This window comes from Hyaena hyaena, unplaced genomic scaffold, assembly GCF_003009895.1.
Source record: "Hyaena hyaena isolate Hyena2069 unplaced genomic scaffold, ASM300989v1 scaffold_83, whole genome shotgun sequence".
Taxonomy (NCBI): Eukaryota; Metazoa; Chordata; class Mammalia; order Carnivora; family Hyaenidae; genus Hyaena; species Hyaena hyaena.
Window position 1 is genome coordinate 872,598 of NW_024080715.1, and position 26,932 is coordinate 899,529.

General features: G+C 35.8%; 1 protein-coding gene across 1 annotated transcript; it reads left to right on the forward strand.

Moving 5' to 3' along the window:
* Window positions 1-1,611: 1,611 nt before the first annotated feature.
* Window positions 1,612-26,608, forward strand: CCDC152 (coiled-coil domain containing 152). The gene is made up of 8 exons (XM_039234147.1): window positions 1,612-1,698; window positions 3,580-3,685; window positions 11,509-11,577; window positions 20,378-20,442; window positions 22,225-22,327; window positions 23,568-23,695; window positions 25,544-25,627; window positions 26,459-26,608. Exons 1-8 carry the CDS (start codon window positions 1,612-1,614, stop codon window positions 26,606-26,608), a joined length of 792 nt encoding a protein of 263 aa, XP_039090078.1.
* The last annotated feature ends 324 nt before the right edge of the window (window positions 26,609-26,932 follow it).

Genomic DNA, 26,932 nt, shown 5'->3' on the forward strand with positions numbered 1-26,932 from the left:
GCCGCAAGTCCGTCTCTGCTTCTCACCAAAGAATTTGACAAGCACTGAATCACCAGCTTGTTTCCTAGTTTCACGAGCAAGAAAGCCGAATCCACTGAAGAGATGTTGATGAAGGAAACTGGGTGGTACTATGAAGATACCTAGACGTGGATTGGATGGATGGCTTTTCAGCCTGTGTGACAAAACTCCTACACCGCGGGCAACAGCGTGCGATAACAGCCAGGGGAATATTAGCGATGGTTTTATAAAGAAAAACACTCCCAGAGTCTCATTAGAGCAGAGGTGTTGGGAGAAAATCAAGCTGAAATTAAAATGAATTTAATTCAAGAGCTGGGATCTGAGAACTGTAGGAAAACCTTCTTTATTTAAATGTTAGGAACTAAAAAGAAAAAAGTTGGGAGGGAATGTTTTGCATTAACAACCTCAGATTATCCTATAGCTCTATTAAAGAGTAACAGTTATCAAATACTGATGATAAGTTTTCCTCCAGAAAAGAGTTTTGCCGTTTTTATTGTGGGGTGCTATTAGAATTATTTTCCTGCCTTAAAGATCAAGCTGTCATTTTTAAATAGTTTTACTTGAATAATAATTCAATAAACTGAAAATCTACAACTAAAATTCTTTCATTTAAAAACCACTAATAGTTGTCAAATGTCATACATTTGATTTAATGTCCAGTCAAAAAAAGGAAGGAAAGATTTGTGAAGTAACAAATTGCCAAAGCAATGTCTGTTGTGTTGTACTTCATTTGAAACAATAATATGACCCCTAAAATTACTTTAGGTAATTACTTCAGGAATTTTACTTACTTTTTACTTTGGACCAGCCACCACTACCACTTTCATACACCAGCCATTGGCATATGTTCTTTCCTTAATCCAGAATGCCTAAATTTCACGTTTGTATTTTCTCCCTGCAGTTTGCTTGTAAAAATCTAAAGACAAATGTCTCATACTCTTAGATTGTATTAATCCTAATTCTTCTAAACACTCTCCCACCCCCAAGTGTAAATGCTAACAGTTTTGTGAAAGTCAGTTTCTTCATCCTGACGGGATGACTTTACCTCTGGAATAATGTAGAATTTTGTATGATTGGTACCATAGGACTAAAACTAGAACTCATTCTTTAGCAGTTAGCTGGCTATACCCAAAGGAGTTTGGCGGGCAGGGGGACACAATTCGGTCCATGGCAGTAAGTACACTACCAGGAAATACAGCAAAAAAAAGTCACACATCAGATTTAGCAGTAACACCAGATTTTGAGTCCTATCATACCGACGGCAAGAAGATGAGTTGAACAATGGAATAGCTTTTTTGTGTAACCGGGACAAATAATTTCTACATATGCATGTAACATTGCCCTAATTTTAGATTTGTTTGGAGAAAACTTGAGTAGGGTCACATGTAGAAGAGTAGAGAAGCCTTAATGCATTTGACTATTATTAATAATGTGTATAGCAGAAATTTTCCATGTGCAATGGAGCTCAAGTAGGTGCTCTATGCGTGGAGTGCAGAAACATTAGTATTTGGCTTATTATCACTATAGTATAGTTTTTGTTTGTTTATTTCTTCATCTATTTTTTAACCCTATTTACTCTTCACTAGTTTAGACATGAGTCAAAGCAGCGAAGGATTTATGAAAAAGATAAGCAATGTGAATCTTGACAAGCTTATAAGTGATTTCTCTGAGATAGAAAAGGTATGTAAAGATATAAAAAGTTATAGTATAAAAACTATATAGTATAAAGTATAAAAGTTATAGTATAGTATAAAAGTGAAATAGATTTTGCCAGTGGAAAGAATTGGGAAGAAAGAAAAATGTACCAAAAAATAAGCAAAGTAAAGACAATGGAAATATATTTTTGCTAAGTCCTTTCTCATTTTTCAAATCCATATTTAAAATATATTTCATTTTGGATCATTTATACTAATGCATCAAAATGTTTCTGGGACAAGGAAACAGTTGATATACTTTAGCTGAAGTTAAAAGGAAAAATAATACTTAAATGTTCAAAATGTCCATAAACTCAGGAATGGTTTAATAAGAATTGGAATAGTCAATCCTCAATCTCTTACCATTATGACTAACTCTAATATTTTTTTACTCTTTCCTATTCTGTTCCTTTTTCTTTCTCTTTTGCCTAAAAACAGACCTATTTGAAGTTCCTTTCCCCAACTCTGGACATATTACATGGTAGACCAAACCCACAGTATATATTAGATTTCTTCCACCTTTTCTGCTTTGGAGAGAAATAAGAATAGTTGAGAAGATATAGGTGGATAAATAAGAGATTTGGGGAGTGGGTTTTTGAAGCAAGGGTGGGAAGGGGAATGATACCTACCTCTATTTTCTCTCTTTATCATTCTTCTCTATTCCTTCTTTTCCTCTGCACAGTGTGGTATGTCCATAATAAAAGGATTTTCATGACAATGGGTATTTTGAGATAACATCATCAACTTTTTTTTTTTTTTTTAAGTGAACTTCATACCCAGTGCAGAGCCCAATGCAGGGCTTGAACTAATAATCCTGAGATCAATACCTGAGCTGGGATCAAGAGTCAGACATTGAACTGACTGAGCCACCCAGGCACCCCACATTATGAACTTTTTAAAACAATAAACTTGAGTTTTCTTACCCAAGTGATTCTTACCAAAATGAGAATAGAGAAAGAAATAAGAAGCATTGTTCGTGAGAGAGGAATTGATGCAAAATTTTTGGAGATTATTTAGAAATATCTATCATATCCTTAAATATTTTAAATAAGAAATATTCATTTTTTTGATGTGATAAATTATTGTGATGTATTTTTAAGAATGTTCTCTCAGAGATACATGTAGATGATGATATTTATGGATGAAATATATAATGTCATGGAGTTGCTTTAAGATAAATTCAGAAGCAGAGAGAATAGGGAAATGGGTAGAGATAATAGAGGATACAATGAATTGATGATTTTTGAAGCTGTCTGAAGGGTATTGGCAGCTATTACACTATGCAAAAAGATATGTTGAAGAAGGTTTATTCATTATTTGTAATAGTGGAAACAACACAAATTCTCCTCACTAAGGGTACTAATTAAGTAAATTACGATATATTCATAAATGAAACACAATGCAGGTCTTAAAAAGAAAAAAGTAGACCTAAATGTGCTTATATGGACATCATCTCCAAGATAAGAGTTCTAAGTGGAACATCCAAGGTGCAAAACAGAGTATAAAATGATCCTTTCCTATAGTTGTATAGTCAATCATAACGTATTTTGGAAATATGTATAAGGAATTATCAACCATTGGGCTGAGGGCTGAATAGTTGGAAAGAAGGGGATTCAAGTTAGGTCATATTCTTAATTTTCATAACTTTTTATAACTGTTAGTCTGTTTTAATATTTTGCCATGTTACTTTTAAAATTAAATAAATGAGGAAATTGGCTTACATAAAACATATGCCAGACTTAATTATTAGACTTTCAGGTATTAAGTGGTTTGTATTCTCATTTGTCTTCATATCATTAGGTTAAAAAAAAAAAATCAAAATAGCAACATTGCTTTGGTAATACTATATATTGTTTCTTTTCTACAGAAAATGATAGAAACAAGTGGAAAGAATAATATACTGGATATACAGTTGGAAAAAACTAACTATTTGTTAAAAGTAACGCAAACAAAGGAGGTCTCAATTAAAAAAGGTCAGTTCTTTGCTGCCTGAAGAAATACTAAATCTCATGAGAGTGTTTTTTGGTACCACAGTGATTAATATTATACCATACATTTGTAAAATATTTTAAATTCACATGGAACTTTCTGGGCTATCATTTCATTTTATCCTTTATAACCATGATAAATAGGATTGGTATTACTAAGCCAGCTCAATAATGAAGAAACATAGGATAAAAGAAGTTAGATAGTCTGTTGGAGACCAGTAAACTAAGAAATGGAAAATCCAAGTCTCAATCCAAGCCTTCAAAACTGTGGGAAAAACCTATGAGCCAGCAATAGCAGTGCTAGGAATTTACCCAAGGGATACAGGAGTGCTGATGCATAGGGGCACATGTACCCCAATGTTCATAGCAGCACTCTCAACAATAGCTAAAACATGGTAAGAGCCTAAGTGTCCATCCACGGATGAATGGATCAAGAAGATGTGGTTTATCTATAAAATGGAATACTACATGGCAATGAGAAAAAATGAAATCTGGCCATGTGTAGCAACATGGATGGACCTTGAGGGTGTTATGCTGAGCGAAATAAGTCAGGCAGAGAAGGATAAATATCATATGCTTGCACGTATAGGAGGATTAGGAGGAACTTAACGGAGGACCATGGGCGAGAAGAAGGGGGGAAATATTGGGGGAGAGGGAGAGAGGCAAACCATGAGAGACTCTTGAATGCTGAGAACAAACTGAGGACTGATGGGTGTGGGGGTGAGGGGGCAGATGGGCATGGAGGAGGGCACTTGTGGGGATGAGCACTGGGTGTTATATGGAAACCAACTTGACAATAAACTATTTGTAAAAAAAAATTAAATTAAAAAAAAGCTTGTGGAACAGCAGTGTAAAAAGAAAAAAAAACCATGGGAAAAAATAACAGTTGAATTCTTGTCACCAAAAGAAAATTCAGATGGGTCAAAAATTTTAGTGCCAAAAATGGACTGTCTTAGTCCAAAGCTGTCCCCTTACTTCTGGAACAACCAGGCCATGTGTGCCTCTCAGCTCCCAGCCACCAACTATCCTCCCGGCTGTGTCCCTGGTCTTAGTCCATGCTTTGCACACCCACAAGCCTGCAGGGAGCCTTTAAACCCAGGCTCTTTGTAGGGCAAGGCGCCGCTCTTTGAGAATGCCAGCTCGCTTTTAGGCACAGTGGCCTGGGATTACACCCAGATAAAGGAGCTTCAGCTGCACCTGCAGCCCCCAGGCCCAGTAGTGCTTGGCCTCCTTGTGCAACCAGTTCAGGGTTTCTGGAGAACTCAAGAGAGCCTGAATTCCTTCACGTTCACATGAAACTTTGAGAAGCTCCTGGTATATGCCAGTCTGTGCCTGACTTTGAAGCCTATTGTACTGGAACCCAGCTGTGCCTTAGGTTCCCCTTGTACCCCTGCTGTTGGAGAGGGGGAGTGGTCACAGTGCTGTCCTCTGGGGAGGTTTCATCCATGATGGAGTTTTCTCAAAATTTGCCTGGAGGAATGCCTGGTGTTTAGTAACGTTTCCCAGAATGGGTGCTGATCCTGTTCATCCCAACACCCTTTTCCCAGACCAACACTCCTCACTAATGAAGTGCCCTGAGTCAGGAGAGAAAAAAGAAAGAGCCATATATATGTACCCTTGATATGGTGTGTTGAAAATGGCACTTCACCATTTTAGTAGTTTTAGATGTACAGACTTGTCTGATCTTCCTCCCAAAGACCCATAACCCCATCTAACCATGAGATAACTGTCAGCCAAATTCCCATAAAGGGCTTTTCTACGAAATACCTAACCAGGACTGCAAAGCTGTCAAGGTCCTCAAACACAAGAAAACTCTGAGAAACTATCACAGCCAGGAGGACATAAGAAGACATGACGAGTAAATGTAATATGGTATTGTGGATGGGATCCTAGAACAGAAAAAGAAAATAAGGTAACTAAGAAAATCTGAATAAAGTATAGATTTTAGTTAATAATAATGTATCAACATTGGTTCATTGATTTTAACAAACATCTCATACTAATGTTAGATATTAATAATGAGAAACTGGGTGTAGGATATTTGGCAACTCTGTAATACCTTCTTGATTTTTCTGTACATCTAAAACTACTAAAAAATAAAATTAATTAAAGGTGAAAAAAATGAAACCACAGGAAAAAATAGAATAGAACATGAATTTTTTTGAGGGGGGGGGTTGTGTTTATTAGTACGGAGGCCTTTCCGAGTGTGACATCCATCAGTAGGATTCTGGTTAAATTATGGCAGCTGATAAAAGAAAAGTAGTTCTATATGATATAATCTCCAAGAAGGAGGGCACTTGTGGGGATGAGCACTGGGTGTTGTATGGAAACCAACTTGACAATAAACTATTTGTAAAAAAAAACAAAAAAAAAAAACAAGAATAATCTCCAAGATACTGTAAATGAAAACAATGTTCACAACTGTCTTCTATCATTTTTATAAAAATATCTGTATACACACAGAACACCCTCTTCCTTATATATTTGTATATCTCTAGAAAGATAAACAGCATCAGTATCCTGATAACGGTGTTTGCTTTGGGGGAAGGGAAACTGGTTAGTTTAGAGGCCGAAACTGGAGAAATAATCATGTTTTGCTATACTTGTATTTCATGTGTATTTATTATTTGAAAAAAAAATAATTTTTAAAAATCCAATTCTACTTATTCTAAATCTAATGGCCTTTTTGCTGGATAATATGCAGCAGAAGTAAAAGAACTAGTGGTAATGACAGTTTATAGAGTCAAGTGTGTACTAATTGACCTAGACAGGAAGAACAAACTACATATATGATTGGATTTGTTCAACAATAAAGAATGAGATCATGACATTATATTTTCTACATTGGATACCAGATAAAGAATTTCTGTGCCGGTTGAAGATGATAATAATATTAGTATTATGGCCAAGTACTTTTCATACATAATTGCACTCAACATTTCCAAGTGTATTGTGAAATAGATGTTAATGGTCAAATTGCTAGTTAATGGCAGAGCCTAAATTTGAGTTCAAAACCACCATTTAATTTACTAAATTATACAGTATTAAGAAGTAGCTTAAGGGTGCCTGGGTGGTTTAGTCAGTTGAGCAGTCGACTTCGGGTCAGGTCATGATCTCCCGATTTGTAAGTTCGAACCCCGCCTCGGACTCTTTGCTGACATCTCGGAACCTGGAGCCTGCTACAGATTCTGTGTCTCCCTCTCTCTCTGCCCCTCCCTTGCTCATGTCCTGTCTCTCTGTCTCTCAAAAATAAATACATGTTAAAAAAAAATTTTTTTAAGAAGTAGCCTAATATTCTGAGCCCTAGCTTTTAAGCTTTGGATAGGAGAGTATTCATTCTAAAATCCAACAGAAATGATGATGCAGATAAAGATTTGCAAAGAGAATTAAAACTCATTATTTTAAAAATAAGGAATGATGGTATTCTACCTTATGAACAATTTTTTTATTGAGCCATTTTCCTTTGGGGAAAAAAAAGTGTTGAGAGAGCCACCTTGTGTTCATCTTTTGAAAAGACACTTTTTAAAAAAAAAATTCAGTATACTTTCAGTTTAAGGGCTCTGTTTTCAATTTGCTGATTACAGATGACCCTTGAAAAACACGAGTTTGAACAGCATGAATTCACTTATATGTGCATGTTTTTTGATAAAGACAGTACAATACTATAAATGTATTTGCTCTTCCTTGTGATTTTCCTAATAACATTTTCTTTAGCTTACTTTATTGTAGGAATATAGGCTATAATACATATAAAACAAAATATGTGTTATTGACTTTATGTTATCAGTAAGGTTCCGGCCAATAGTAGGCTATTAGTTAAGTTTTGGAACTTTAATTTTTTTTTTTTAAGTAAACTCTACATTCAATGTGTGGCTTGAACTCACAATCCCAAGATCAAGAGGTCACATGCTCTACCAGCTGAGTCAGCCAGGCCCCCCAGTAGTTCAGTTTATGAAGTCAAAAGGCACACTCAGATTTTCTTTCTTTCTTTTTTTTAATGTTTATTCATTTTTGAGAGACAGAGAGAGGACAGAGTGTGAGCAGGGGAGGGACAAAGAGGGAGGGAAACACAGCATCTGAAGCAGACTCCAGGCTCTGAGCTGTCAGCATAGAGTTCGACACAGGGCTGGAACTCACAAACCGCGAGATCATGACCTAAGCCAGAGTTGGACACTTAACCGACTGAGCCACCCAGGCACCCCCACACTCAGATTTTCAACTGCACAGGAGTCACCACCTCTAAACCCCCATGTTGTTCAAGAGTCAGCTGTACTGAAATAACTTCAGCTATCTATTTATTCCTCTAAAAGGCACAAAGAGAAGTGATGACAGAGTCTGTGCCTCCTTAATTTTTTTAAAGGTTTTATTTTTAAGTAGTCTCTACACCCAATGTGGGGCTCAAACTCACAACCTCAAGATCAAGGGTCGCACACTCCACTGACTGAACCAGCTAGGCCCCCCTTAATTTTTTAATTGTAGCAACTAACACAATAACATATATGAAGTAGGCAATGTCAGGTGTGATTTAACCATCAATCTATTACCAGGAAATAGTAAAAGAGAAAAAGAACGGAGGATGGTGGGAACTTTGAGTGGGTGGTGGGGATGGTCGAAGGGTTACAAGGAAGAGTGAAAAACTATAGTAGAAGAAACTTATATCTGCATAAAGCTTTTTTTTTAAATTTTTTTAATGTTTTATTTATTTCTAGGAGAGAGAGAGAGACAGCGTGAGCAGGGGAGGGTCAGAGAGAGAGGGAGTCACAGACTCTGAAACAGGCTCCAGGCTCTGAGCTGGCAGTTAGCACAGAGCCCGACGCGGGGCTCGAACCCACGAACCGCGAGATCATGACCTAAGCGAAAGTCAGACGCTTAACCGACTAAGCCACCCAGGAACCCCATGCATAAAGCTTTTAACTTCTGCAAAATACTTTCAGTTCCATTAGCATGGTTGAAGAAAGTATATGGAGACAGAGTGTTAAGACCTCTAACTGAAAGACAAAATTTTGCATTTTCCCTTCACAGTATGGGTTCTTTCCTTTAGTCAATAAATAAAAATACTATTGAACACCTATGAAATAGTCACCATATTAGAAGCAAGAAATATCTGGGTACCTGGGTGGTTCAGTCAGTTCATGACCAACTTCAGCTCAGGTCATGATCTCACAGTCCACAGTCTGTGTGGGTTTGAGCCCTGTGTCGGGCTCTGTGCTGACAGCTCAGAGCCTGGAGCCTGCTTCAGATTCTGTGTGTGTGTCTCTCTCTGCCTCTCCCCTGCTCACGCTCTGTCTCTCTCTCTCAAAAATAAATAAAACATTAAAAATTTTTAGAAATAAGAAATATCAAAATTAATAAGATATGATCTTTACCTGAAAGAGTTCACCATCTAGTGGGAGGAACCACAAATAACTAAAATGAAATGTCATAAAAGGAGAAAAGAGATATATACAAATTGTTGAGAGACAGAGGAGAGAAATAACAATAACAATGTTGAATATTTGTGAGTAAATTTAGAGAGTACTATTTTCTTATTTGGTTGTCAGAGTAGCCTTATATATGAGAATAGTCTTATATGTGAAGGAGGATAGGTAGTACCCATAGTTTTATTTTGCAGATGGAGAATATAAAGCTCAAAAAGGTTAAGTAGCTTGTCCAGGGTGTCATAGCTAGAGAGTGAAGAAGAGGAAACTCTATTCTATTTCCTTGGATCCCAAGTTTCATGGTTTCATCAGTGTATCCTATAATTTCCCAGAAGGTATTGAATAGCAGATTAAAATCAGGATTTGACATGAGAAAAACATGTTCAAGTCCATACCTTCCACTTACTAACTCTAGAATCCTGGGCAAGTAACTAGTAATCCTGGGCAATACTGGATGACCATCTCCCTTTGTAAAATCAGGATAATAATACTAACTTCTAAGTATCATTTTGAATACTAATTGAGTAATGTTTATAATGCACTTAGTGTAATAGCTGGCAGAGTAAACAATCAGTAAATGGTATTATTATACATAGATAACTTTTTATTAGATACAAATATGGTATTTAATATTTAACCATCAAAACAGATGCCCACCTAGAATGGAATTTAGTCAGTCTGTCATACTAGTGCATACAGGCTGAATATTGGCCGTGGGTCTCTAAAACTGAATGAAAGAGAATAAGGCTCAATATTTATTAGTTGTTAAGCCAAGTACATAAAGGTGAAATTGTCCTATTTTTTTAAAAAGGTGAAATTTTCCTTAAGCCTTTACAAGTTTTTAATATTTTAAAAACGTTACTCTTTTATGAAGTTTCATCATTATATATTTAGCTAGTATAATTGTAAACTTAAACTAGTGCAGTCTGTTCTCCCTAAGATTGTAAAACATGTGGTAGCAATAACAATCAGAAAGAGTCTGAGTCTATTCTTGTCCTCTTTCCAGGGCGTCCAACCTACTCATATTACTCTAAAGGAGCGGTCCTGGGCTGGTCTCTGTGGTAGTAAAGTAGTTAAATCACAGACTGAATTGCTGGACTGCTGGGGTTCTAGTTGTAGCTCTACCAGTTACCAATTATAAGTGTGACCTTGGGCAATTCACTAAACTTCTGTGTTCAGCTTGCTCCTATGTAAATGACACAAATACTAGGAGCTACCTCTTAGGGTTGAGAGGGCCAAATTATTCAATATTTGCAAAGCACTTAGGATAACGATATAATATATATTATTTTCAGACAGTTTTTCCATTTACCCCTTTCTTGCTTCAGTTTACTATTATATTGCCCATCAATCAGTCACTCAGCAAATATTTATGGAGTGCCTGCTATGGACCACAACTGCTCTAAATACTAGGGAGAAATGGTGAACAAAACAAAATAGTCCCTGATCTCCTGGAGCTTACAGTCAAGTGGACTGCCTTGAAATTATTGAAATGTCCATCTCTGCTGCCACCCATCAAAGGTTTAGCTTTTGCTAGTTATAACCAGCCTATAGTCACATGTCAGGGCATGAATGCTTGCAGTGAAGCCTCCATTTCCCATTGTGGCAGAAGTCATTTGCACCAAAGTTGCTAATTCCTTGTAACTCAGCACACTGAGTTTTTACTCCTTTGCCCTGGGACTTAGGCATGAGTACTAAGAGGATAGATTGGAGGACAGTGAGGAAGAAAAACATTGTCTTCTCCCAAATGACACCTCACCAGCTCTGGCTCTCAATCTTAACAAAATTTAGTGTACCTTGACTCTCCTGGAGATGTTCTTTCATGGAAAACTCACATAGATACACCACACATAGTTCCCCAAGCATGTCCAAGTGTGCCTTACCTTTAGGGCAGATATTGCTAAAGCACATGGGGTAGGGGATCACTACTATGCTGAATTTATTGCGCTGTAGAAAACTCATTACTAAACCCCAGAATGCATTTGGTTTAAAGGGTAATTAAAAATTACTTACTATATTATTTACTTTGAGATACCTGGTTGTTTCATAAAGGTCTCATAATTGTCAGGGCACCTAGCTGGCTCGGTTGGGTCTCTAACTTCGGCTCAGGTCATGATCTCACAGTTGGTGAGTTTGAGCCCAGCATCAGACTCTGTACTGACAGCTCAGAGCCTGGAGCCTGCTTCAGATTCTGTGTCTCCCTCCCTCCCTTCCTGCCCCTCCCCTGCTCCAGCTCTGTCTCTGTGTCTCTCTCTCTCTCAAAAATAAATAGATATTTTTTTAAAATCTCATAATTGTCAATTATTTTATTTTAAGTCTTTCAACTTTGAGAGAATAGTTTCAAAATGAAAGCAAATAATTTTCAAATAAATGTGTCTTTTATATTTTTAGAATGTTCTACTCTTCATAATATGATAAAAGGGCTACAACAGACCATTGAACATCAACATAATTTGAAAGGTAAGTTCAAAAAAAATCTTTAAAAATATTATATATTTGAGTACCTTTATAAATAGAGTTTTTACATCATTGACAGTAAGTTTCTTTTAATCTGGTCTTGTTAAACTCATCAGATAATGCCAAAACTTCTCACTACCAAATAATACATTCCTTAAATTATTATGAAATAAGAAATACCTTGCTGAACAGAATAATTCAGTAGTATTCTGACAAGAAAATCAGAGGATGTTTTATAGTCAGTTATAATAATTCTCTTTATTATTTTCAAAAGCTCAGAAATATATTTATTCTCAGAAGTGCTCTTAGTTTTTAATGATCCTGTGTTCAGTTTTGAAGGGTAGGTATGTTCTAGTAGTTACATGATGAATATTCTATTCAAACAGCAGTGATCGTTCACTAGTTAGTTTTTTATCAGAGACTAAGGATATGTTTGTGTAAATGAAGCCAGCACATTCAGTTTATCTTATTTTTGCTAGTCATGCTAACCTAACAGGCCTATTCATTGACAAAACAGATGAAGCAACCAAGTGTTTCATCCTGTTTTGAGTTAGCGACAGTGCAGTGTTAATGGGATTTTCCTCTACTATTTGGAGACTAGATGAAATTGCCTTCCAAGTCCCTTCTAACATAAAACTCCCATCAAACAAGAATTTTTTTATCTTAGTCTTCTATTTTTATCATAAAGTACTTTTTATATATAGATGAAGTATAATGATCTTACACACCATTTATTTGCTTTGCATGTTATTCCTTATTGTCTTTATAATGTTCTGAGATTTATCTTTAAGAAATACTAGCCTTACTTCTCCCCCATTGTTTTACCTTAAAATATCTGCTCAAGTGTTGATGAAACAAATATAAAAATTGGGTTAAAAGACTTCACACTTAAATTGTCAAACAGCATCTGCAGTACAGAAAGGATTCAGCTACTCTGCAGAGCTAAAGGGCAATAGATAGGGAACCACACCATCTCCAGTGCCTTTTCTTTTCTTAGTTTTTAATATGTCTTTATTTTGAGAGAGAGAGAGTGCAGGCAAGGTCGGGGCAGAAAGAGAATCCCAAGCAGGCTCCAATGGATGGCTCGATCCCACGAATGATATCATGACCTGAGCCAAAATCAAGAGTCAGACACCTAACCAACTGAGCCACCCAGGTGCCCCTCCAATGCCTTTTATTTTGGCTTAGTCCTCCAGACTTCTGATTCCCTGTGTCCCATAGATTTTCCTTTTTCTTGACTCTAGCAGTCTGATCACTTTTTTCAGGGTTTGATCCCCATTTCACACCTGGTCTGGACTTTCATTTTCCCATCTCAGTGCTAATGGTTCAGAATAACTTTTCCCTTCTCTGTGACTAAATACAATACCCCAGCTGCATTTAAAAAAATGTGATTGTTCACAATCCTTACAGGCCTCTTATTCTAGGATTCAAATGATATTTTAACTCTTCCTAGGATTTTGTTTAAATAAAACATCTACCAGAAATTAAAATTACTTTGAAGTCTCAGAAAGTTAATGTTGAATATATTAATTGATGAATTATAATTATTTTTTGTACAAAAGATATTAATTATTGACCAATGGTCAAGAATACAGTCTTTTCATAGATATAATATCCTGTCTTTTAAGTAATGTGTTTTGGACTTTAGAGTATAGACATGGGTCCTTAGTGGAGTAATTCATCACAATATATCAAATGATAGGGATTTTTTCCTATATTACTATATATCATATCTGGTTGAGGAGAACCCCTATAATTCATTGTATGAAAGATAGTGACAAGGCATCTAGCTTATGGTTAGTTACTACCAGGGCAAAAATAAGATTCAGAGACTTTTGTCCATTAGAATAGAATTAAGGAATTTAATTTAGGAATTCAAACACATGGGCAGGGCAGGGTGTCATGAAGAAAAGAGAGAGACACATGAAATCAGCTGCAAACACAGAGCACCTCTGTATGAGAATTCAAACTCATTTTTTCCAATTATCTCTAAATGATTTCTTGCAATTTAGTATTGCTTTTTTTCCTGTCTGAACTGAACTTGAATGACTTGAATTTATTTAGGCCCTTATACTCTATCAGGGTAGGTTTCCAGGAAGACATTGATATGTATAGCATAACTTTACTAAGCAAAATCATAGTAAGCAGCGTGATTTAATCAAATTTGATCACTGCCCAGAATGTTATAAAAAGGACAATAGGACATAGTTCAGTGTTATTTTATAAAAGAATTATCTGAGGAAGTAAACTAATCGATGACTATTACTCCTAAAGAAAAAAGTATTGCTCAAATTAAAAGTAGTTTGAAAAATGTGGAAATAGTTCTACCAACATACAGTAATTTGACATGGTATCTTCTACTATATCCTTGGGAAAATGCTACATTTATATAAGCAAATTCTGTATGGAGAAATGATCTCTCTGAAGTATATACTTCAGAGTCTTCATTATTTAAAAACTGCCTCCTTCCTAAAGAGATTTGCTTAAAGGTATGTTAAAAGGAAGCTAAAGAACAAAACAAGGCCAACTACATAATTTGCAGGGCCTCATACAAAATGAAAATGTGGGGCCTAATGTTCAAAAAACAGGAAAAAAGTAACATTAAAAGTTCTAAAATATAGAGCTTTATTTCTTTCTTCTGAGGTCTCTCAATTTCCCAGGGTTTTGTATTTGTTATTAATGGTACTCTAAGTAAAAAAGAATGAAAAACTTTAATTAGAAGCATAAATTTTGCCATTCATCTTTATATTGTGCAAATGAATTTTAAATTCAAAGACACAAGCATTTAACTCATGCAGAATCACAAAAGTACACAATTAGTACCATGAAAGCTTGTATATGCATATTTGTTTCATTTTACGAGAATAGTGGAAATGCTGCACAAAACTGCCTAAACCATTTATTATTCATTTTACTTTTTTTTTATTTTTTTAAATGTTTGTTTATTTTTGAGAGAGAGAATGAGGGGGAAGCAGAGGATCCTGGCAGGCTCTGTGCTGATAGCAGCGAGTCCGGACTCAGGGCTCAAATTCACAAACCCTGGATCATGACCTGAACTGAAATCAGACACTCAACCAACTGAATCACCCAGATGCCCTCATTTTATTTCTAGACACTTGCCCTTGCTACCAATACTCTCTATGTACAATTACTGGTGAAGAAAGATGGACTAAAAGGAAAAGGAATTGTGATAGTTCCTATCCTTCTCTTTCATTTAATGTCTTCATTTTTAACATAATTATTGGGTTAATAGAGAGATATGATAGAGTTGTTTGGTAATTCATATTTCTTAGAATACTATTGCTTTTTTCCTGCATTTGAAGCAAGTTCTAATGAAAAAGAAAATGAGGGCCCTTGCTTACTCAGTTTTAGATGGAATATATTTACCTTGTACTTGTACTTTTGAGTTTTGCTGAACTCCCAAGTATCATGAGTCCACCAGAATTTTGTGTTCATGGGGACTTGCAAGTGCTGTGTGTGAATGTAGTGGCAAGAAGCAGTAGACATGGATGTTGCTCTTATCTTCTCTGCTCACATACATGCTCCATTGTCCCACTGGCATTTACTTGAAAACATAAGTTCAAAGACAAGATTATTAAGAATTTCAAGACATCAATGGCAGAAAGTTAAAGCAAGCATTGCACCCTTCTGAGTGCAGGGCCCAGTGCAACCCCACAGATTGCACACTCATAATGCTGGCCCTGCCTATAATCAGTAGGAAGAGAGTTAGGAAAATACTTGGATCAGAAACCTCACTTAAGGAGGAGGTGCTTCAATATTGCACAAAAGTTAACTCTAAATTTTCTAGAAACCAAGGCAAAACAAAATAAGAAAAAACTCAATTTGGTCAGTTATATTACTATATTTTTTCTAATTTAAAATAAAATAAAGTAAAAACATTCAGTTAATTAAAACACAAAAACATTTCCAGGATCTGAGTAAATGCCACTAGAAGACCATCTCAATTTAGATAAACATAGCCTTTTTAAAAAAAAAAATTTTTTTTTAATATTTATTTTTGAGAGAGAAAGACAGAGTGTGAATTGGGGAAGGGCAGAGAGAGAAAGGGAGACACAGAATCTGACACAGGCCCCGGGCTCTGAGCTATCAGCACGGAGCCCGACATGGGCTCCAACACATGAACCATGAGATCATGATCTGAGCCGAGGTCGGATGCTTAACCCACTGACCCACCCAGGCGCCCCTAAATCAACATAGCCTTAATTCAGGCAATCAATCAACTAAGAACTTTAAATGTAAAAATATCTAGTTCATTATGGAATGAAATTATTACAAGGCTAAGCAATCCAATCATAAATGATATTTTTAAAAAACCAACTCACTGTAAGTGTACAATGAATATAAAGACAATGTACACTTAAGGACTTCCTCCCAGTTCAGTATGAAAGGAAAATAATTTTAGAAAAATATGCTGCAAAACTATTAGAGCCCAAGAGAATAAGATGAATTTTGGCTAGGCCAGAGAAAGATTACTTGCCAAATATCAGGACCAGGTGGACTCTACACTGATGCAAAATGCTCTTTTAATTTACAGATACTTTAGCCAGAGCAGCAAGAGCCTCACACCTTAAGGAAGTGGCCAGAGTAGGAATCTGTGTTTGAAAATCTAAGGTAGAATCTGGTAGGATGATGAAAAAGTAACAGTTCAAACAATAATCACATGTTGTTTGTTCTACAAATGAACAGCAACAGGTCTAGAAACAGGCCCCCATATTTGTTAATGTAATAGATGAAACAAGAAATATGTCAATTTATTGAAAAAAGAATGGCATTTTAACATATGGTACTGGCACAACTAACTTTCCGTCTAGAAGAAAAGAAAGTTGGACTCTTTCCCACCACATTAAAAATAAATTCCAAGGGCGCCTGGGTGGCTCAGTTGGTTAAGCATCCTACTTCTGCTCAGGTCATGATCTCGCAGTTCCTGGTTTCAAGTCCCGCATCGGGCTCTGTGCTGACAGCTCAGAGCCTGGAGCCTGCTTCAGATTCTGTGTCTCCCTCTCTCTCTGCCCCTCCCTCACTCACACTCTGTCTGTCTCTCTCTCTCTCAAAAATAAATAAACACTAAAAAAAATAGTGAGAAAAAATTAAATAAATAAAAATAAATTCCAAATGGATAAAAGACTTCAGTATGAAAAAGAACAATAAAAACTTAAAAGAAAATTCAGGATATATCATCAGCTGTATCCAGGATACAACCAAGAGCTGCAGGGTGTCTTCTTAACCAATCTGGAAACTTCAGACACTATATAAAGATAAAAAACACCCAACAGGCTTTTTTAACAACAACACAACAAAAGGACAAACAACAACAATAAAACAACTTTGCATGTTATTTTGTCACACAAAAATTTTAAAAAACAAGTAATTTATTTCAAAAAGTGCTTTCAAATACCAGTGTAGTTTATATCAACAATCTATAAAGAGCTCTCCAAATACAAAGAGATCTACAAATTGACCAACAGGGATAAATAGAATTTTTAAATAGGCAAAAGATATGAATAAAATTATGGAAATGTATATATGTATACACATGTATGATCAAGAGGTTAATAAGTCCAAGGGAAAAAATTGAGAAGGAAACACAATTACACCAGGGATATGAGATGGGGTGAAAGGAGAAAAAGGGAGAGAGAGAAGGCAGAAAGAAAATGAAAGAAAGAGAAAAGGGAAGAGTACTCTAAAGGTAGCTCAGCATGTATAATATGACCTGATTTATATAAAATTATAAAAATGTATTTATATATATGCATAGAAAAATACCGGACTTGAAGGAACGTCCATTTTTAGGAAACAAGTTTTTTGCAAAGTAATATGTGTAGTACAATTCTATATTGGTAAAAATGAGTAAAACCAGTACAAATGTGTTTATATATAATTATATAAGCTGGGAGAAAAGTAGGAAAGAAATACAGACCAGGCTGCTAACATTGATAATTTAGGTGAGGTAAGTAGAAGGGAAGGTGTGTAGAGATGATTAGCTTCCCTTTACAGATGTTTCGCTTACTATAAGACAAGCACGTATACTTTTATAAATTAGAAAACATTGGGGGAATCTGGGTGGCCTAGTCAGTTAAATGTCTGACTTCAGCTCAGGTCATGATCTTGTGGTTCATGAGTTTGAGCTTCACATTGGGCCCTGTGCTGTCAGCTCAGAGCCCGAAGCCTGCTTCAGATTCTGTGTTTCCCTCTCACTGCCCCTCCCTGACTTGTGCTGTCTCTGTCTCCTTCTCTCTTTCTCTGTCTCAAAAATAAACATTAAAAATTTTTTGAAAAAAAGAAAATATCAAATACCATTTCTTTCTTTCATCTTTCAATGATAGATGCTTCAGCGTTTCCAATAGATACAAGTGATACAAGTTGCCTAGTTAGTACAGTGTTTTTTAAGACAGTTCCCAGCCCTTAATTATTGTGACAAAAACAAAACAAAACAAAAACAAAAAACCTTAAACTTAAAAATCATACAAAACTGAATGATACCGGAAAGTATACTCCTTTATTATTATAGAGATCAAAATCCTCTAAAATCTCCAGTTTCCTAATTCTAGAATACATACATTCTACTAATAAGATACATTTCATCTTGAAAACTTTCACGTTACATGGTTATTAATGCATTGTGTCCCTATGGTTTGAAAATCCCATTAGAATGGGGGTGGGTGGGAGAAACATATCTGAAGTCATTTGTTCTAAAGGCAGTCGTATATTTTGTAGGTATTTTAGTTGGAAATGTTTTCAAATTATTGGTGTTTCCATTCAAGGAAATATCAATTTTCCAGCAAAATTTTTATAAAACTAAAGCCACCATTCAGATTAAGTTCTTCATTTTAAAATATGAACCTTTGAAATACAGCACTTTCTGAGAGAGAATCCCAGGAGGGGGCAAGGGGCAGAGAGAGAGAGAGAAGCAGGGCTCACCTAAAGCAGGGCTCTTGTTTTACTGAGCTTGAGCTCACCCGATGTGGGTCTCAAACTCATTAACCTTGAGATCATGATCAGAGTGAAAGTCAAATGCTTAACAACTGAGCCCACCCAGGTGCCCAAACATTTTTCAATTACCCAAACCAGAAAACTAGAAAGCAAAAGTTCCCCTTTCTTTTCTGCCTCTGCTCTCCAGCCAATCATAAGTCTCCTGGTAATCTTACAATCTAAATAATTGTCTTCATTTTCCTTTTATGTCCTACTGCCACTGATCTAATTTAGGCTCTGTTATTTCTTTTTTTTTTCTTCTTCTTCTTTCATAGTTTATTGTCAAGTATTCCATATAACACCCAGTGCTCATTCCAACAAGTGCCCTCCTCCATGCTCATCACCCTCCTTCCCCTCTCCCCAACGCCTATCAGCCCTCAGTTTGTTCTCAGTATTCAAGAGTCTCTCATGTTTGCCTCCCTCCCTCTCCCAACTATTTTTCCCCTTCTCCTCCCCCATGGCCCTCCGTTAAGTTTCTCCTAATCCTCCTATAAGTGAAAGCATATGGTATCTGTCTTTCTCTGCCTGACTTATTTTGCTCAGCATAACACCCTCAAATTCCATCGACATTGCTACAAATGGCCAAATTTCATTCTTTCTCGTTGACATGTAGTATTCCATTGTATAGATAAATCACATCTTCTTGTTCCATTCATCAGTTGATGGACACCTAGGCTCTTTCCATGATTTGGCTATTGTTGAGAGTGCTGCTATGAACATTGGGGTACATGTGCCCCTATGCATCAGCACTCCTGTATCCCTTGGGTAAATTCCTAGCAGTGCTATTGCTGGGCCATAGGGGAGTTCTATTGTTAGTTTTTTAAGGAACCTCCACACTGTTTTCCAGACCAGCTGCACCAGTTTACACTCCCACCAACAGTGTAGGAGGGTGCCTGTTTCTCCACATCCTCACCAGCATCTATAGTCTCCTGATTTGCTCATTTTAGCCACTCTGACTAGCGTGAGGTGGTATCTCAGTGTGGTTTTGATCTTCATTTCCCTGATGATGAGGGATGCTGAGCATTGTTTCATGTGTCTGTTGGCCATCTGGATGTCCACTTTGGAGAAGTGTCTGTTCATGTCTTCTGGGCTCCTGTTATTTCTTACTTGATCTGTTTTTTACTGATACCCATCATCTAGGTTCAAAACCCACCCATTCATCATCTACACTGCCAGATCATTTTTTTATCATGTAACTAATAATTTTATTTCAAAATTCTTTGACTGTAACCTATAAAATAAAATTTAAAGTCATTCATATACAATAGATCCTCCTATTAGGATATGGCTTCAGCCTATTTAGCGCATCATCCTCACAGTTTATATTCCAGCAATACTGTACTTGAATTGTGACTTTCCAAAACATGCTATAGCCACTCAAGCCCAGAGTCTTCTGTGCAGTTTTCTGTATGTGAAATGCATTCCGGCAACATGGGGTAAGCCTTATCATTTAAGTCCTAGTGCAAAAATGATTCCTCTTCTGTAAATCCTTTCCTGACTTCAGGCTGATTTAGGCTTTCCTTCCGCAAATCCCCATGGCATTTCAGCACATTGCCGTTACAGAGCAATTATCGTAGTGTATCATAACGTCTTACACATCTGTTTTACCATGTGGCTGTAAGTTCTTTGAAGAGCAATAATTTTGTTTGTTTGTTTCAACATTTCCAGTGCCATGAATGCAGCCTCGTGTGTAGTAGATGCTGTATGTATGTGTTGAATGTGTATATGAATGGAAACCCAAAATGTTAAATGTATTCCTATATTAATTAAAATGTTTTATATATTAGGATGCCCTCTGATTATTTTTACACAGGTGAAAATGAACAACTAAAAAGAAATGCTGATCTTATGAAAGAAAAACTAAAGTCTCATGAACAGGCGAGTTTATGTATTTTTATATTCAATCAAATTCCTGTAGAACATTTGTCTTCTCAATTTAGAAAAAAAAGAAGGGTGGTTCTCATTAATAAGGACAGCCAAAATTTGGAGAGGAAATATATATATGTGTATGTGTGTGCCAGAATTTTTAATGAATAAATATTTTTAAAGAGATAACAGTTTTAAGGACTCTAGTCTCTTTGCAGACTATAAAGCACTAATGTATCACTTATTTTACTTTTTCTTCCAACCAAAAAGAGATACAACTATTTTGCTACATATTTTTTAATTTTGTTAATAAAATATTTACTCTAGAGTGTACTCTATTAATTAGCACTTTTAAACTTTTTACTGTAAAATAAATGAACCTTTAATCTTTCTGATTTGAGTAATCTATTGCAATTTTTATTGCATCATCCAAATGAAGGAGAGTTTTTATGTGGATAGCCAATTATTTCTCTCCAAGGACTACCATACCCTCTGCTACTTTTTCTTTTCTCCTAAAGGAACCGCATATGGCAGAAATTATAGAACAAACAACCTAGGGCCTAGAACATAAAAAGTGCTCAGTAAATGTCAGTTCCTACCACCCTTCGGGAGGCTTATTATGATTTTTTTTTCTCCTCTCCCAAGAGCTAATATGTCAAACCTTAACAGACCTGAGATTTCCAAAACTCAAAATTGGATCTGTATCAAGCTTAGAACTTCAACTTGAAGGATCATTTCCATATTCAATCTGGTTCCTCACTTGAGATAATTTAAATATGTCTGGCATATATCCCACCCTTTATTTTTCCTTTCCTTTATCCTTTTCCTTTCTCCTTTCTCATTGTTTCCATACCTTTCCTGTAAAGCTCAACAAAGATGGTACAGTTAGGATATAATTGGGGCAGAGGGAGAAATTTTTACCTTCTTTCTCTTCTAAAATGTCAAGCCATTGAATATTGCTTAGCCTAAGATACTATAGGGATTGGGGACATGATAGTGAGCAAAAACAAACCCCCTGCCTTCATTAATGTACCTTTCTTAGTATCCTATTTTACTTTTATTCTAGCTGCTTACCTTTTCTCCTACCTACATTTTAAGGTCAATAAGTGGTTTATGTAGGAACATCCCTCTAGAAAATTGTAAATTTTATCTTTGGGAGCTTTCTCCTCCAACACCTCTCTGAATGCCCCTGTCCACATTAGGACAATAATCATTTCTGTCCTGCAGCAACCTAAGAAACTAATCTCAGGCACCTGTCGAGCACTTCTCAACTCCCAAATTCATCCTTCTCTAGCCTCCTCCTCATAAAACTAACCTTTGCCATGAGTAGTACTTAACTTCCTTCTGGGAATTTGGGATGTTTATATAATTTTCAGAAACAGAACTTTAGGCTACATTCAAAGAATGCATCCTACATTAGGTTAAGGTTACCAACTATCGAACAGAACATACTATTGGCTCTAAAGTATAGCTTTGGCTTTAATGGACATATTTTAATGTTATCATGCAAAGTATCATGCACACTTTGAGCATCTATGATATGTTAAATACTGGTGGTGAGTATTCAGGAAGCAAAGATAAAAAGATATTGTCTTTAGATGAGCTCAATTTACTTGGACCAGAAATTGATCCTTTTCAAAGCTGATTATTCAAGCAAGGAACAATATCTATCCCCTCTAGATATGATTACATATTAACAATTAATCTAAAGCATGAGAATTTCACCTTTCTAATTAATGGAACATTGTGTATATATATTTAAATTGAGGAATGAATATATATTTTAATCTTTAGGAATATCAGAATAACATTGCCAAACTTATGAGTGAAATGAAAATCAAAGAGGAGGAACATAAAATAGAAATAAGGAAACTTTATCAAGATATGCAGGAAAAAAGTAAGTTTTTTATTTCTAACTTACTGAATTCTGAGACATCATAAAATAGTTTAAATGCACATATAAACTTTTTTCAGTAATTGCCAATATTCTTGAATGAATATTGCCTTGATGCATTTTAATTTAGGTTTTGTACCTTTCTATATATTTATGTGATATAAATTACAACATTTCTAAGCTGGATTTAAGGTTTTTGTACTTAATATTACTTAATATGAAGCAGTTAAGGTCATTATAAATTTAATGTGAAATGTATAATAACTTTAATATTTATATAGTTGACATATAGACTATAATTTCAGCAATGAAACTTCTTCCTTTACTAAAGATGTTGAGAATTATATGGTTTCATAAAAATAATAAAAAGTTTTCTTAAAAAAAAAGTTTTCTTAATGAACCCATACTTATACACAATATATGTAAAAATTTGCTGGAAATAAATGTCAGAATATAAACCTACATCTACAAAACTGCTAGAAGAAACTATAGAGGTGCCTGGGTGGCTCAGTCAGTTGAACATCCTGTAGGAAGCTGTAGGAAGACTAACCAGGCAACAGTGTATAGTGTGTAGAGACCAGTGATTGAGAACCTGAACATAGAGTTCAATTGAGGAAAAAATGAGGCTTGAAACTAAGTAAGTAGTGAATTATTCATGGATGGAGACCCCTTATTTGTGGGGTTGTGGATGAATTGACTCTCTTTTCTCCCTAAAGTCAGAAATGTCTTTGAGACTCCCGTACTAGATAACATGGTGTCATTAGTAGGAATAGGAAATATGAGAGCAGAGGAAATATGAGAGCAGAGGAAGCATAGAGATGTGGTGTAAACATGACAGAAGCCCAATCGTGTGGAATAGAGTATAGTAGGGACTTGATGTAGCTCTAGAATCATCCAGTAATTTGGAGCCCCCTGTGCCTAGGAACCCAGGCTTTGTGTCCCTGTTTAACCACTAAGTCTCCTATTTATTCTCTCTCATAAAATATATAATTCATGTTTAATAGTATAAATCAGTTTATTTGTTCAAAAACAGTTGATGGGTGATCTTTGGTCTCAAGCATTTTGTAGGAGCTTATTCCAAAATATAGAAAAGCTACCCTGCATGTAAACAGTTTCTAAAATATATGTACTTATTAATAAAATGTACTTTCTTATGGATTGTTTAAAATGTTAATGAAATACAAGCTTATAAAATTTTTGAAATGTTAAGATGAATTGATTATTTATTTATTATTTTCTTCAGTTGAGTCAAATGAAGAAAAGCATAAAGAACTGATAGAGAAAAAAGAGGTGGAAATTTCAGAGTTAAATGCAAAGTTAAGAATTCAAGAAAAGGAAAAACAAAGTGAAATAATCAAGTTACACCTAGAGGTAAGTGTTTAAGGGTCTGCTAAATTTGAAAATGCATCCCTTAGTCTAGATTGAATTTTGGTTATTTTTCATCACAGTGAGATAAACTTCAGGATTAGAAACAACCCTGACATACTCATTCTCCATCACATGTTGATTCTTGTACACCAGACCATGCTAGCTAGCTACACTGCCTTGCAGCATTTGGTGGGAAGCTGGGATTCTTCAGTGGTTCAAAAGGTCCTGGTTTCCACAGAGTGTATTGTTTCCTCTGAGACTGGAGAGCTGTAATTCAAGGGTCACGCACACTTTGTAGCTGAGTCTATGCAAGCTTCATAGGACTACCATTCCAGCAGCGGGGAGAGTGTATCTAATCATTAACATTTTTCTCTCCTCAGCAGAAATTGTGGAACCCTGGTAAACCATCTAGAAATTCCTTCAGCTTTTATTAAAAAGAGACAGGTTGCTTCCTAATAAATGTGTGGAAAATACATATCAGAAGGGAAGACAAAGCAGATGTTTAAAAAGTTGTTAAAGGGACTTTACATAGAGCATCTCAAAGGCTGCGGTTCTAGTTTTAGGCTCTAAAGCCTTTTCAGTAGGTTGTTTAACCAGATGTCAGAATCTCAGGGACATTGATGTTTTGACAATATATTTGTTCTTTAAAAAATTTTTTCTAGATTCTAGCCATCTCCGTTTCCATCATTCTGCCACTGCTTTTCCCCAGCCTGACTCCCACCTTACCTTATGTTGTCAGAATTCACCAGTTTGGTTAAAGATAACTTACTATTCACATTCATGAAAGTTTGGTCTCTCTGGGGTGTTTGGTGAGGTTCGATGTTGAAATCTGTATAATCTTTGAGCAAAAGGGGACTGATGTTGACTTGAGAGGCATTTTGCTGCTTGCTGCTACTATCTCTGGTCAAGTGTGCCCACAACCCACAGAGAGGGCTAGATAGCCAACTGAGATACACTAAGTTGTGTTTCAGGCTCTACCATCAACTGCTAATCCACTGATTTAAAATATGCATTTTGTTTCCTATCTGTGCTCTGTCACAGATTTGGTTGAGCCCAAATCTGTGGCTTACACTGATAGACACAGCTCTTTTTGTTCTTCATCTTCATTGTAGCTATCCATTTCCCTCCTCAAACCAGAAGACAATCTCACAGAGAATTTGTGAGAATTTTGTTTTTAGATCAGAGAGAGGCTACACTGAACTCAACCTGAATGGAAGAATTATAATGGACGATTTGGGGAAAACATATATATATATATGACCTGTAAGAATGACTTATGAGAATTTTTTAAGCCTGATTCAGTTTAATGTCAAAATAGTAAGAGTTCAAACTGAATCAACAAAATTATATCCAAATTCTACTACTCAGTCTCAAAGTTTTTACAGAAGGGTATATGAGATATCCCATGACTATTGACTATACTATATTTTCTTTATGAAAGGACACTCACAGTAACACGAAAATATTTTTATCAGTCTTTAACTAGATTCTCAACCTTAGTTATCTAGATTCTTTGCCTTGCATGATAGAATCATCTAATGTCTTAAAAAGGTAATGCTGACTCCATCCCAGAATCTCTAAGGTAGTGCCCAGGTATTTGGTACTTTTAAAAAGCTTTCCAGGAAATTTTAACATGCAGCAAGGTTTATCTTGTTCGGGTGTTCTTTGCTCTTTCTTAAAAACTGTTTCTTAAAGAAAGACTTCTCTATCTTGTGTTGTACAGAGAATATAGTTAAATTAGAGATTATATGTTAAAAGATATAATGGATTATACTTATATTTATAGAAGCAGTTGTTTCTAGTTGTTTAACTAGAATCTTCTCAATAACTTTCTTTTTAAACTTGATTCAGTTTGATGCCAAACTAGCAAGAGTTCAAACTAAATCAAAATCCTATCCAGATTCTACTGCTTTGCCACAGAGTATCTACAGAAGGGTATGTGAGATTTTATTCTATAGCCATTGTGTAAGAAAATAAATGTTCTTAGTGTGTTTCTATAAAAGCTATCTAGTATTTACTAACAATATACTTAATAGTTTTTCTTAAAATATATCACACAGTCAGAAATATATTAGTTTTCAAATAATATTTAAAAGTCACTTTCAATTTAAAATAGTAAATCTTAGAGGCACCTGGGTGGCTCAGTCAGTTAAGTGTCCAACTTCAACTCAGGTCATGATCTTATGGTTCATGAATTCAAGCCCTGCGTAGGGCTTTGTGCTGACAGCTCAGAGCCTGAGCTGCTTCAAATTCTGTGTCTCCCTCTCTCTCTCTCTCTCTCTCTATGCCCCTCCCCCACTCATTCTCTCTCTCTCTCTCTCTCTCTCTCTCTCAAATAAATAAAACATTTTTTAAAAATTAAAACTAGTAAAGCTTAGCAGTAAATTAAAACATTAGAGAAGTCCTCTGAGTCTTTGGTCATCTAAGGAGTTCCATAATCTATTCTGAACCAAGGCTGACCTACTATTATTTAGGCACTTAGGTAATAGATTTCTTTTTGTTCCACTCTTACTTTATGGTTTGTAACTTCAAGCTATATAGGGAAAAGGGAATAAACTAAAACAACTGGCGCTAATACGTTTTTAATATCCTTATTCCAGTTGTACCCCATAAGCCTCATAAAAATAAAACTATAAACCTTTCAAAACAAGCTGTCTTTTTTAACCTACTTAAACCAGAAATGTAATTTTTGTTATTTTATTGTTTCTTGTATTTAATCTTACTATTTCTGAATTGCAGTAACAAATTTTTTGCTGCTTTATTTAGAAGCTTCAACACCTTCAAGAAGAAAAAAACAAGGAGATTGCAGTTCTTCGTAATACCATTCACGATTTAGAGCAACGTCTCTCTGTTGGCCAAGATTCTCAACTTAAACCTTTTGACAAAGGTTCTTGCCCTAAGCGTAGACGGTTTTGAGTATGACAGTAAATTCATTAGTTGCTACTTAATCTCTTTAAAATCAGTTGAAGGGGCGCCTGGGTGGCTCAGTCGGTTAAGCATCCGACTGCTGCTCACGTAATGATCTCACAGTTCGTGGGTTCAAGCCCCGCATTGGGGCTCTGTGCTGACAGCTAGCTCAGAGCCTGGAGCCTGCTTCAGATTCTGTATCTCCCTCTCTCTCTCTCAGACCCTCCCTGCTCATGCTGTCTCTCTCTCTCAGAAATAAATAAGACATTAAAAAAAATTTTTTAATAAAATAAAAACAGTTGAAAACACCACTTCCATCATTAATGTAACATA

Bases quoted from the DNA above. Each gene is read 5' to 3' on its own strand.
- CCDC152 (XM_039234147.1), top strand. From the start codon at position 1,612: ATGAGTCAAAGCAGCGAAGGATTTATGAAAAAGATAAGCAATGTGAAT. The intron at 11,578-20,377 runs GTAAGTTCAAAA...ATTTTTACACAG, and splicing joins ACATCAACATAATTTGAAAG to GTGAAAATGAACAACTAAAA. The intron at 22,328-23,567 runs GTAAGTTTTTTA...TATTTTCTTCAG, and splicing joins TCAAGATATGCAGGAAAAAA to TTGAGTCAAATGAAGAAAAG.